This window comes from Podarcis tiliguerta (assembly GCF_965153285.1).
Source record: "Podarcis tiliguerta genome assembly, chromosome: 12".
Taxonomy (NCBI): domain Eukaryota; kingdom Metazoa; phylum Chordata; class Lepidosauria; order Squamata; family Lacertidae; genus Podarcis; species Podarcis tiliguerta.
This window is the reverse complement of record NC_139545.1, coordinates 5,710,840-5,724,901: the sequence shown is the minus strand read 5'-3', so window position 1 is coordinate 5,724,901 and position 14,062 is coordinate 5,710,840. Positions and strand designations below refer to the sequence as shown.

At 41.4% G+C, this 14,062-nt stretch overlaps 2 protein-coding genes across 10 annotated transcripts in view; both read right to left on the bottom strand.

The window, feature by feature from the left end:
* Nucleotides 1–14,062, bottom strand: part of LOC310661335 (uncharacterized protein) — a gene marked incomplete at its 3' end in the record, with an annotated part of 330,664 nt that overhangs the window by 45,845 nt on the left and 270,757 nt on the right. The gene's annotated exons all lie outside the window — the stretch shown is intronic.
* The window catches only part of ELMO1 (engulfment and cell motility 1), a 314,930-nt gene that overhangs the window by 95,993 nt on the left and 204,875 nt on the right, over nt 1–14,062 (bottom strand). For all 9 annotated transcript variants that reach the window (XM_083407049.1, XM_083407043.1, XM_083407046.1 and 6 more), the window contains one exon: nt 7,692–7,828. In XM_083407049.1, coding sequence (XP_083263175.1) covers nt 7,692–7,828 — 137 coding nt within the window. The remainder of the gene's footprint in view (nt 1–7,691; nt 7,829–14,062) is intronic.

Sequence of the window (14,062 nt, the reverse complement as noted above, 5' to 3'; positions counted from 1 at the left end):
AAGGATCAGTGGTTTAGACCACAGTGCCACCTGGGCTGTGTACTAAGGTACTTGGCTGTAATATGAATTGTCTGACAACTGTAGTAAATGACTACTTAATTTAAATGTTCTGTTGAAGTTGCAGCATGTTAGAGGCAGCGTTTTCTGACCCCCATACATCATCCTCCCTAAACAGGGCTTCCAGTATCTATGTAAGGAAAATTACTTTGTGTGTGGGTTAAGGTTGTCAATACATCATTGACTTGAGCCTTGGCAGATCTGGATAGCTTTACTGAATCTTCATGCCAACACCTTCCTCCCATTGGGCAACAGGTATTTTGACCAGTGCCAGAGGGGATACCTGCACCAATTGTGTGGTTATTTGCAATATACCGTATTTTTCGCCCTATAGGACGCACTTTTCCCCCTAAAAAATGAAGGGGAAATCTGGGTGCGTCCTATGGGGCGAATGCAGGCTTTCGCTGAAGCTTGGAGAGTGAGAGGGGTCGGTGCGCACCGACCCCTCTCGCTCTCCAGGCTTCAGGAAGACATCCGCAGCCTAGGCAGCCCTGCGGGAGTTCCCCGCAGGGCTCCCCACACTGCGGATAGCAGCCTGCCGCCCGGCACGAGGGGCGCCCTGAAGCAGAGCGCCCCTCGCGCTGGGCAGACATCGGCCAACCCCACAAGCTCAGGGGACAGCAAGGAGGCGCAGCACCGCCATCCCGCTGTTCCCCGACCTGGTTTTTGGGGGGAAATAAAGGGGGGGAATTCCTTTATTCCCCCCCAAAAAAACTAGGTGCGTCCTATGGGACGAAAAATACGGTAAAGATGTTCTCTTTATAATAGAAGTTAAAGTTTCATTAGTGGTAAAGGTTCCCTATTGGCTGTGGCTGACTGTTCCTTTTTAATATTGTTCTTACCTTCAGAAAAAATCCGACCCGATGGGCAGGTTTCCCAAAGCAGCAAGATATATCTATTAATTCAAAGGGCCTTTTCACTCATTACTTTCTGCCAAGAAATGAATCTCACACTGAAGTGAATCTCACACTGGAATCCATTTAACTAAGTGGGTTATGCTTTGAGTAGGCAAAATTAGGATTGCACTCTTGGGCATATGAACACCCTCACCTATCACAGGGACAAGTTATCAGCTGAACCAGGTTGTACTGTATTTATTTGAATGCAGTTGACACACAGGCCCGATTCTACCCAATAAAACATAAAAATAATAATAATTTATTATTTATACCCCGCCCATCTGGCTGGGTTTCCCCAGCCACTCTGGGCGGCTTCCAACTGAATATTAAAATCAACACAGCATCAGACATTAAAAACTTCCCTAAAGAGGGCTGCCTTCAGTTGTCTTTTAAAAGTAAAATAGTTGTTTATTGCCTTGACAACTGCTGGGAGGGCTTTCCACAGGGCAGGCGCCACTACCGAGAAGGCCCTCTGTAACCTTACTTCTCGCAATGAGGGAACCACCAGAAGACCCTCGGCACTGGACCTCAGTGTCTGGGCAGAACGATGGGGGTGGAGACGCTCCTTCAGGTATACTGGACCGAGGCCATTTAGGGCTTTAAAGATCAGCACCAACATGTAGAAGTCAGGGAAATATTGTGTTCAAATAAAGGTGACACAGGCCTTTTCATTTGTTGCTTACATCCTCCCCACCCCAGTGAGTCAAATACACATACAGAAACCTGTGACTCCTTCTAGGTTGAATTTTCTTCCTGGGAAGTAACAACTGAACACCTCAGCTGCATTACAGGGCGTTGAACTAGATGATCCTTCCAACTCTACAGTTCTATGATTGTTGGATTCTAGGTCCAAAGCTATGAAAGCAGACTAGCCAAACGTAAGAAAGATTTTATATACATATATATAGAGAGAGAGAAACTGCAACAACCCACTTGCTACATTTCCAACAAGCTAAAAAAAAAGTATTTATATAAAAGATTAAATACGAGATGTTTCTTAAATTAATACAATCCCTGCAAAAGATGCCAAACAGCATTAAGTTCCAAAGTCCCTTCAAATAAATGGATTCTAATGAAGTAGAGCCGATAACCCTCAGTGCACCCAATTATTGTCTCCTAACAGGTTTTCACTATAACTCAATGACATTTTTTTTTCAATTAGAAACCACTCTCATTTTACAAAAAAATGTGCAGCAGGTTGCAGGGAAACAAGTTAGAATGACGAATGAAAATGTTTTAGTTATGTGCCCAGAATGCCTAATGGATGGGATGTATTTATAGGAATCATCTGTTGGCAAAACTATGCCATAAAGGGCTAATGACCTCAGCAGCAATATGTGGAATTTAATATGCACTAATCCCAAGAGCTGGAAAGGTAAGATTTACTCTAGAATTACTTTATTTTCTATTAACTCTCAGTCTGCTAAACCTGTCTTCGTCAAAGGAAATTCCAGTTCCATGGCTTCACCCCACCGGCCACTCCTGACTGATGAAGCACTTCCCACACATTTGATTTTACCCCTTACAATTGCCACTGCTTACTTTGAAGACCAACTTTCAGGCAGATTCTTTATTATTATTAAATTTCTATCCCACTCTTCCTCGTAAAGGCTCTAATTTTCCTATCTTCAGAGGGGCAGCAGACGTCAGTCACAGCTACTGTCACCTGCTTCAACCTCAAACAGCTCTGGCTCTGCCGGCCAACAGGGAGGTTTGAACAGTAAACACGGTTCTACGTGCATACAAGCAGTTGCAGAGTTTTTCAGCCACGCTCAACTCCACTGGATCGCGCACAGGTCACTGTGTCTGCAAATATTTAAATATTTACCTATGCATATCAAACATCAATCCCGCTGCTGTTTAAATTGTCACTTAGAGGTGCACACCCTGATTTATTTCTTTTTTCTATTTCAGCTGTTGAGTCGCCCCAATGAATGTGTAAACCGACTTGCTACTGAAGAACATTGAGTTAACCCAGGATATCCAGCCGGGTAAACAAGCCTTGCTCCCCTCTCTGAATAATGCATTTTGAGGGTTGGGAATGTATTCTGCAGGGAGCACTAAATAATTTTGTCCTCCTTACATTTGGGTTCACTATTTAAGCTAGAGCAGCTGCCTTCAGAAATCCTTGTTAGCTCATGTTATGCAGACACCAGATAGGATTTTTCAGGTTAGAGACCTTACATATTCCCTAACAATAGCCAGGTAAAGGCAGTCATTCTTGGCACTGCTACGGCTGGCAGCAGACTTGATTTCTCCTGAACATCTATATCTTACAGTCCAATTTTCAACTAGCATATGATATACAACAGCCTCAGATGCTCTTTTTTAAATCACAGTTGTTGATATACAATTGGAAATTGTTCTACAGAGGAAGTAGCATAAGGCATTGTTGCTGCTGTTTAGTCGTGTCCGACTCTTCGTGACCCCATGGACCAGAGCACGTCAGCTGCTTAAACTTCCTGTACATAGGCTTGGCTAAGGATTTACGTAACAGGAGAAATATTTTTCAAAGCCATGAAGTTGCAGTTATAGTTAAAGCGAATAACTGGATACATTGGACAAAGACTAAAAAACTGAAATAAAAAACACACAGATACCAACATTATGCAATCAGTATCTTGCTTAAAGAGAAACTAAAGTGATTTCTGGTCATTTGCTGGCTATTTATTTCATATATCAATGAAACCGGACTTCAGGACAAACTGCCGAAATCATCCTTGCACATTTGGATATTATAACCTCCTGAATATAGACACTTGATGTCTTATGTGGTTGAAATTGTGCATATAACCCGTTTCCTATGGGTTCAACTGGCCTTCTGAACATTAAATTCTCTGTCTCTCTCTCTCTCTCTCTCGATGCACACAACCCTTTATCTTGTATGGAGAACAATTATGAGAATTACAGCCTGATACCACTAGAGCAGTGAGGGGATGACAACTTAGGGGTGGGGTCCTGCTGTAGTCTCTGTGTTTTTCGTATGTGTATTAGAGCAATGAAAGCAAAATAAAAATAAAAATATTGATGGATTATTCTTACTGTTAATGAGAGGTGGCAATGAAAAAGAAAAAGCTTGCTGTCGCCCTACCATTCTAATTTTAAAATATTTTGAAAAAAAGATACCCTGAAAACTTTTTAATTTTAATTTTAGCTACACTAATTCACTCCCTGAGGCCAAACAGGTAAAATGTTCTCCCACTTTATACAAGCTGAACAATTCTGCACTATTTCTTTATCAGCTGGTTCAGGACAGATGCAACCTATGAGGAGGGAGGTGTTCATGGTGAGTTCTGGCACCTCTTTTTCTAGAAAAATAGCACTGATCGCCTCAATAACATCATGAGCATACTGAATGCTCAGTAAAAAGGGGAGATCCTAATAGGGAGCGAAGTTATGTGCCTCTTTCTAGTTCATATTAGCACCAACCAGGATAAAGAAAATAACAAACTTTGCGAAGGGGGGCTTAAAAGTTCTATTTTAAAGGTAGAAAATTTAATGAACCTCTCCACAATATTCCTTATTGCGCATAAAGTGGTTCAGACTGTACAGTTTATTTAGAAGAATTCAACTAAGATTTCTTCCATTTATTACAGCATCGGAAATAAAATAAAAAAATGACCTAGTAGAAAAGTCGACAGTCAAACTATAGAAGAACTATAACTGTTCTCCAGCAGAGAAAGCCCTCAATGTGTAGCAGCTCCAGCCGGCTGCTACCTCTAGATTAGAATATACAATTTACTTTCATTAATGAAAAATTAAATGAAAGAGCTCTTCCTTCTTCAGTTATGATTAAAGACGAAAGCTGGCTGAGTAGCTTTCGGGAAGATATTTGGGTCCCAGGAGCTAAAATCCAATACGCTGTAATTGCTATACAATCTCACATCGGATTAACATTCTATCTCTCACACACACACACCACACAGGGATAAGAAAATGTATGGAAGTGGCAGTTAAATATATACAGTAAGGTTGCTAAAATGAAAAACTGATCTTAAGGATGAGAAGGATCAAAACAAGAAACCAATGCTAACAATTGTCTAGTATATACATTATGGTAAGATGCGGTTAATGGCTTGCAATGAATGAGTAGCCATGAAGCATCGCTTGTTGTTAGATCCGAACCCTAGATCGTGTCTTCTACTCCTCCCAAACAAGGCACAAAGTAAAGTTTTCTTCTCAGCCATCCAGAACAGACAAACTTGAAAGATTATACCTCTTTGTGAAGTAGCTGCATAGACGTTTTATACAAGTCGATGTAAGTTAGCTGTTCTAGCCAAAGGCCACAACAAACCCGCAGCAACAGTACCAACAATACGGATCATGCCTCCGTCATATGAGCCAACATCCATGATATAAGAAAGAGGTTAACAGAGACACCAGAATCCACTAACCCAGCCAGTGTACCAGTTATGGCATTCACATTAGAAATGTCCTTTTCCAATGCATCCATTCTGCTAAAGATTCCCTCTGATGTTTGCTTTGAAAAGTGATATTGGTCGCATAAAAGCTCCCTTTTTTAAAGAAAAAGATGGGAAACACAAGCTCCTGGCCCTGTCGCCTTGTGGGCTCCTCCTGTGCCTGCCCAGCAATCGGGGCAGAATCCAGTTGCCCCCACACTTTTCCCTTCCCCAGACAAATGGGAAAGGGGGACATGAAGAGAATGAAGTAGAAATGAAGAAACTGGGGGGTGGTAGCCAACAGGAAAACACAGTGAAAAAACTCACTCAGAAAGATGATCCAGCAAACAGGGTGAAGGAGAGGACTAACAAAAGGAAACTCCACAGAAAACAAGCACTCAAGCAAGTGTTTTGCTCCACACACATAGAGAGACGAAGACCCAACCATCCCTTGCAGCAGTCCAGAGAGAGATGGGATGACTCCTCCCTTCCGGAGAGGACATTGCAAGTTGAAGACCCTGCCTGTCTCCAGTAGGGGAGTTACAGTGGTACCTCGCAAGACGAAAAGAATCCGTTCCGCGAGTCTCTTCTTGCGGTTTTTTTCATCTTGCGAAGCAAGCCCATTAGCGGCTTAGCGGATCAGCTGATAAGCGGCTTAGCGGATCAGCTGTTAAGCGGCTTAGCAGATCAGCTGATAAGCGGCTTAGCGGCTTGAGAAAAAAAAGGGGGGGGAGGAAAAAAACCCCGCAGGAACTCGCAAGACATTTTCGTCTTGCGAAGCAAGCCCATAGGAAATTCGTTTTGCGAAGCACCTCCAAAACGGAAAACCCTTTCGTCTAGCGGGTTTTCCATCTTGTGAGGCATTCATCTTGCGGGGCACCACTGTATCCCTATCCCTGCTCAAATCTCTTCTGAGGTGTTAACTTATAATGCTAAAACTATGTAATGCATTACTGAACATTTCAGCTGCTGAGCTCATCCATATGCTTAAATGAAGCATAAGTCTGTCAATGTTTCAACACATTAGAATAAAATGCCACATAAAAGACTATTGTCACACTTTGTGGTTTAGTCGGGTCCGACTCTTTGTGACCCCATGGACCAGAGCATGCCAGGCACTCCTGTCTTCCACTACCTCCCATAGTTTGGTCAGATTCATGTTTGTAGCTTCGAGAACACTATCTAACCATCTCGTCCTCTGTCGTCCCCTTCTCCTTGTGCCCTCCATCTTTCCCAACATCAGGGTCTTTTCCAGGGAGTCTTCTCTTCTCATGAGGTGGCCAAAGTATTGGAGCCTCAGCTATTTCCCCGCAATTATTTAGAATTTTAAAGGTGGAAACAGTGCTAGCAATTTTGAAATCTTGTTTTCCCTCACAAACGTTTTATCACACTTTCTCCAAACTCTGGGGTTAAATTAGGCCTTATTCTTATTTTTTAGATGAATTTGGTCTATGGGTACTAAAAGCTGATTCAAAACTCTGGTTTCTCTTCAGATCGTATAAACAAGTACATATAAATATAGGCAACCAAAATTACAAAGGAAAATTCCTTAATAGTAGTGAAAAAAACTACAAAAAATATCGAAGTACATGACACAGAACATAAGCAACTATGGGAAAGATAAGAGGGAAAAAAGAAAAAAGAAAAAGGAAGATGAGCCAAAGCGGGAGAGCTCATCTATTGTACACTTCCGTCAAGCTCACAACAGATCATTATTCTTATCAATTCTCTCTATCTGCATCCCAAAGGAATCTCTCATCTTGGTATCAGGGAACATTTCTCTATGCAGTATCATTCTAAACATAACCAGGTCTTTCTTGTTGAGCCCTTGTCCCCTAAATAATTATTTAAACATTCCCATTCTTCTTTCATCAATTTTTAAGGTTTATCTCTTATTGCATCTGTCAGCTTTGCAAGCTCCAAGTACTCCCACAATTTGACTACCCATTCCTTTTTAGTGGGTGTATTTTTATCTTTCCAGTGTTTTGCCACTATAACCCTTGCTGCTGACGTTGCATACATAAATAGCCTAGTTTTATTTTTGGGAATATTATCTGAAAGCATTCCTAGTAAAAATTCTTCCGGTTTCTTGCTAAATGTAGTTTTTATCAATCTCTTTATCTCTTCATAAATCATATTCCAAAATCTTTGTATCTCTAGACAGGACCACCACATATGGTAGTATGTTCCTATTTACCACATATGGTAGTATGTTCCCTTTTACATTTCGATCACCTTCAAAACTAGTCCAGAGAGACATATGAAATCATATTAGGTGGAAACCAACAAAACAAAGGAGCTTTGCTTCCAAATGCTACCCTTCCCAAAATCTTGCCTTGTTGAAGTCTTCAGAAGTTGCTCTCATCTCTTTCCATGTCTTATTCAGCAGCTGGATGCAAATGCAGAAGAACTCTTCAAATGATCTGTCATGCGTGAAGAACATTGGGTGGAAATCATTGCAGGTCTCACTTGCTAAATATGAATAAATTAAAACAAAAAAAGTATTAATATGTGATTGACGAGGAGCTCCTCCTAGAATAATATACAGCAACAATATAATTAACTGGCTTGAGGTAATAAGCAGTGAGTGAACAGGTCAGAGCAATTTGAGAATTACTAAACAAATGGCACCACCTCTTCTGGGGGAAAAAAGTGCTGGTTGTTTTAATTTACCTAAATTATTCACCCTAAATTCCCATGGCAGGTTATAACAATATAAAATACAACATTAAAAGGGTGTTTTTTTAAGAAACAAAACTGAGAATTACAAAAACAGCAAAAAATAGGGTGAGCTCTAAAAATATACACCCTTTAAAGTGTAATTTCTTGAACTACAACTGTGTGTGTGTGTGTGTGTGTGTGTGTATGTGTGTGTGTGTGTGTGTGTGTGTGTGTGTATATATATATATATATATATATGCAGGTTTTGGTGTCCTCGGGTGTCTTCCCGTGTAAAAGTTGGGGTGTCTAGGCGACGTTTCGACGAGGTCTCACTCGTCATCTTCAGGCTGGTGCTTTCGGCTTCTTGTTACTGGAACAGAGCAGGATCTCAGTGTTTGAGTTCCTATAAATACTGTTGAGGAGGTGTGGTGTATAGCCTCCAATGTTCTGGGCAGAGAGGAGGTTCCCAGGCTAGTGTGCCTTTTCTTCTTTTGTTCCTTAATTACTTGAGGGATATCTTGAGTGATTTCTTGAGTGATTTCCTGAATCCCACTTAGGTGGGTCATTAGGTGTGGATTAGTTGCTAAAGCCTTCGTGTCTTGAACTCTTGAACTTTGTGAAGAGTTTTTCTGAGAAGATGGCTGTACTGCACTTGGTTGTGCTCTGGCTTGGCTTCGTGTATAGGGGCGAGCTGTGGTTTTGTGGCCTGTGCCAGCCAGATCTGTGTAGGGATTGCAGGGGGGTGCAGCATCCGGAGGTGCCCAGAGAAAAATCATCCAGATGCCCCAAACTCTACGGCCTCCCCAAGATACACAAAGAAGGAACACCACTCAGACCAATAGTCAGCTCCATAGGCTCACCTCTACAAAATCTCGCTAAATTTCTCGCCAAGCAACTTCAGCCCTATGCAGAATCCATCTCTTCACACGTTCCAAACTCCTTCCAGTTCATAGAAACAATAAAGAAGCAAAACCTACAACCCAATGACCTACTTGTGAGCTTCGATGTTGTATCTCTCTTCACACAAGTGCCCATTAATGAAGCCTTGACAGCCATTCAAAACAAATACAATCCCCCCGAATACATCTTGGACCTGACCAACCACTGCCTAACCAACACGTACTTCATCCACAATGGACAAAGATACAAACAGATAGAAGGAGCACCTATGGGATCACCCCTCTCACCGGTCATCGCTAACCTGTACATGGAACACTTTGAAACCAATGCTTTAGACAAGTCAGAACACAAACCCAAACTTTGGCTCAGATATGTTGACGACACCTTTGTAATTTGGCCACACGGGAAGGAAAAACTGGATAGCTTCCTCACACATCTCAACAGCCTACACCCCAAAATACAATTCACTATGGAAATAGAAGCCAACAACCAACTTCCCTTCCTTGACGTCCTAATCTACAAAAAACCTGATGGCTCCCTAGGACACACTATCCACCGGAAAAAAACACACACCAACCGCTACTTACATGCACAATCACACCACCACCCTGCACAAATAAACTCCGTAGCCAAGACTCTCATCTCCAGAACCAAACGCCTGGCTGACGAAGACCACTTGACAACTGAGTTACAGAATCTCTCAAATGTGTTAATTGCCAATGGATACCAGCAAAACAGGGTTACGAAGCTAATCCAAAAAGAAACACCCCCCAAAAACCAAGACACAGAAGAAAACAATGGCATAGCCCTCCTTCCTTATATCAAGGGCACTACAGATAAAATTAGCAAAATCCTCCATAAACACAATATCAAAACAGCCTTTTGCACCAACCAAAAAATAGCCAATATCCTCAGAAACCCCAAGGATAAAATTCAGTTGGAAAACCAAGGGGTCTATGAAATACCCTGCAAAGTCTGCCCAGCCACGTACATTGGACAAACAAACAGACGAATAAATGCACGTATCGCAGAACACAAGAATGCCGTCAAAAAAGAAGAAAAAACTTCCTCTCTTTTCCAACACATGAAAGAAACAGGACACGAAATTAATTTTGCAGATTCCAAATTGCTCTTTAACATGGAACATCACCACAAGAGAATAATCATGGAAGCCATCGAGATAGAGAAACACCCTCACAACATGAACAAGCGTGACGACACATCCCGCTTGCCAGACATCTGGAAATTAGCCCTCCCCACAAAATCTGACACCAGATCCAGAGGCACACAGAACGCCATCACCAATCAACCACACCAGACCCAAACCCAGACCCTCTCCACAGATAAATTACAGACACCATCCAGTAGCCAAACCAGGGTGGCACCTCCGGATGCTGCACCCCCCTGCAATCCCTACACAGATCTGGCTGGCACAGGCCACAAAACCACAGCTCGCCCCTATACACGAAGCCAAGCCAGAGCACAACCAAGTGCAGTACAGCCATCTTCTCAGAAAAACTCTTCACAAAGTTCAAGAGTTCAAGACACGAAGGCTTTAGCAACTAATCCACACCTAATGACCCACCTAAGTGGGATTCAGGAAATCACTCAAGAAATCACTCAAGATATCCCTCAAGTAATTAAGGAACAAAAGAAGAAAAGGCACACTAGCCTGGGAACCTCCTCTCTGCCCAGAACATTGGAGGCTATACACCACACCTCCTCAACAGTATTTATAGGAACTCAAACACTGAGATCCTGCTCTGTTCCAGTAACAAGAAGCCGAAAGCACCAGCCTGAAGATGACGAGTGAGACCTCGTCGAAACGTCGCCTAGACACCCCAACTTTTACACGGGAAGACACCCGAGGACACCAAAACCTGCATTCCTGTACCCGTGAAAATCTACGAAAGCATATATATATATATATATATATTGTCCAGTAGCACCTTGGAGACCAAATAAGATTCTTCTTGGTATAAGCTTTTGTGTGCATGCACACTTCTTCAGATACCTGAATCTACAACTGTACATTTCACCTTATCACAAGTTTATTCCTTTTTTGAGGCTCCTCAAAATTTATGGAATTTATGGAACCAGATACAAGTCCAAAGATCCAACAGCAAAGCAGGCCTTTGGAGCAGCTCACCCTCTTGGTGGGCTCTACTACATGTTGAAGGGTCACCTCATAGTTCTTCCATCTACCTAAACTAGGGCAGAGAAGGCCAATGTGCCTCCTGAACCAGGGCCTAATTCTCACAAGCAGTGATGGTGCAATGGCCATCTGCTTCCAGGCTATGTATCTCTTCAGAACACAGGTGGGAGCTCACGTGATTGAATACTCTCAGTTCATATGATAAAATCCCTGTACACACAAAACCAGATGCTAGAGAGGAGAGGCCAACCCTAGTCTTCTCTTTGACATTCTACTATTCTTTGTTCAGGGATTTTTAAAGAGTATTCTTCATGCATATGTAGCCTCAACTCACATTCCAAAAAGGTACAGATTAGAAACTAGATTTATTGCCCATCTGTTTTTTGGGATGACAAGATCGACACAAATTATGTTGGAGGGGCGTTTGGCATAGTGATGGTCAGCTGGATTGGTCATTGGTGCAACTGGACTTGGAAATGGCATGATCTTTGAGATATAGTTGCTATTCTTGATGGAAGAAGAGTGGAAAAAAATTAAAGTACATTTACAGAAATACTGTAAAATTAATGAATGTTAGAAGAATACTGGAATGAAGTTATATGGTTTTAGCAGAAATGTGATAAAGAATTAAGCAAAAACTGATTGTTAATGGGCCAAAGTGGAAAATTTAAAGTTAGATTAGGTTAAGACAAATTATAGAATAAAAAATTGAGAAAGAGGGAAGGGATTTGCTGAATTAGCTAATTTGAACTAGAATACAAAAAAGGGAGGTGTGAGGAAGTCGAGGAAACAAGTAAATGAAAGATAATGATATGGAATTTGGATGTGTTTTCTTTTTATTATGCTGTTTCGATGTATTGTTTTTTTCTTTTTCTTTCTTATTTTTGATGTATTGTTTGTAAAATTTTTCATTGTTTCTGTTTTCTTTTACACTTTTTTTCCTGTAACTAAAAAACTTTTAATAAATATCTTTTAAAAAAATATATAGTTGCCATTCTTGCTTATGGTTGGTGTTTGGATCTTACCTCTCCCACGGTTGTTACTAAACCATTTTACAATCTGTGACTTCAATCACCAGGATGCCCTCACAGAACAGAGGCCCCAAACCTTTCTAACGGTGCCATGTTCCAATTACAAAGTTAAATTATAAATGCAAGTTTTAATTATAATGTCAGATGGTTTGAAATCCAATCAATTTCTCCTAGAGATGTGGGTTAGGGTGCAAGTTAATTTAATAGTCTGGGCCCAATAACATTTCATTATTTTTCATGGCTGGACTCTCAAGGGGAGTTATGAAAGTCATTGTATTCAAATCTACAAGTTAGGCCTGAGTCATTAAAATAAATGAGTGGTGTCAGGGGCCTCGTTTTCAGGGGTTCGTGGCACCTTCAATTTCCATTCATCCTCACTGCAGCTGTGACTGAACAGCATTTCTGATAATCAGACCTTCCGTCTGTAATTGAACACAACAGTAGCAAAGCCCAAGGGACCGGTGTAGTTGTCATCAACACTATTAAGAACGAGCAGAAATACAGGCACTGCCGCAAACATGGGAATGAAACCAGGCAATGGCCTTGGGATATCAAGGTCTTTTTAAAATTAAATTTCTCACATCCTCAGCAGCTCAGTTTTGCATCTTACAAATGCAAATGAAAACAAACGAAAACAAAAAGTGAGGGAAGTATAGATCAGAGATACTGGAAAAGAATAATAATAATTATTATTATTATTAATAATAATAATAATAATAAGTGTTATGGCTCCAGTGAGTCTTCCTCAGTGGCTTATTTCACCTGTTTCCTTATAAGATGCTCAAAGACCATCCATTTTAAGGGACCTTACAGGGCACAGCTTTGAGCAGCTTATAAGGAAGGGAGCAGGATAAGTCCCTCAGGAAGGCTCAGTTGAGCTGAAATGCATATGACTTACATAATAAACATTCACCCTCGGAAAGCAAACAGTTTATGGACCAGCTCAAAAAAATGAATTTCAGATTCCAGTACCAGCACTAAATTGAGGAGGATATATTTTGCTAATGAATCCTTAGGTGATCAGCTCAAGATTCTTTTGCTCAGAAACTGATTCTTATTTAAATCGTAGAACTGACAATTGGAAAAGTGGGATTGAGGTACCTTAAAATAATGTCTTGCCATGTTCAGAAATGGCAGACATTTGATACAGCGGCTGGACTGGAGGTTGGTAAAGGGAGAGGTATGTGGACCGAGAACTCCCAGAAGTGCAAGCTGGATTTAGAAGAGGCAGGGGAACCAGAGACCAAATTGCAAACATGCGCTGGATTATGGAGAAAGCTAGAGAGTTCCAGAAAGACATCTACTTCTGCTTCATTGACTATGCAAAAGCCTTTGACTGTGTCGATCACAGCAAACTATGGCAAGTTCTTAAAGAAATGGGAGTGCCTGATCACCTCATCTGTCTCCTGAGAAATCTCTATGTGGGACAAGAAGCTACAGTTAGAACTGGATATGGAACAACTGATTGGTTCAAAATTGGGAAAGGAGTACGACAAGGCTGTATTTTGTCTCCCTGCTTATTTAACTTATATGCAGAATTCATCATGCGAAAGGCTGGGCTGGATGAATCCCTAGCCGGAATTAAGATTGCTGGAAGAAATATCAACAACCTCAGATATGCAGATGACACAACCTTGATGGCAGAAAGTGAGGAGGAATTAAAAAACCTTTTATTGAGGGTGAAAGAGGAGAGCGCAAAATATGGTCTGAAGCTCAACATCAAAAAAACGAAGATCATGGCCACTAGTCCCATCACCTCCTGGCAAATAGAAGGGGAGGAAATGGAGGCAGTGAGAGATTTTACTTTCTTGGGCTCCATGATCACTGCAGATGGGGACAGCAGCCATGAAATTAAGAGACGCCTGCTTCTTGGGAGGAAAGCAATGGCAAACTTGGACAGCATTTTAAAAAGTAGAGACATCATCTTGCCAACAAAGGTCCGTATAGTAAAAGCTATGG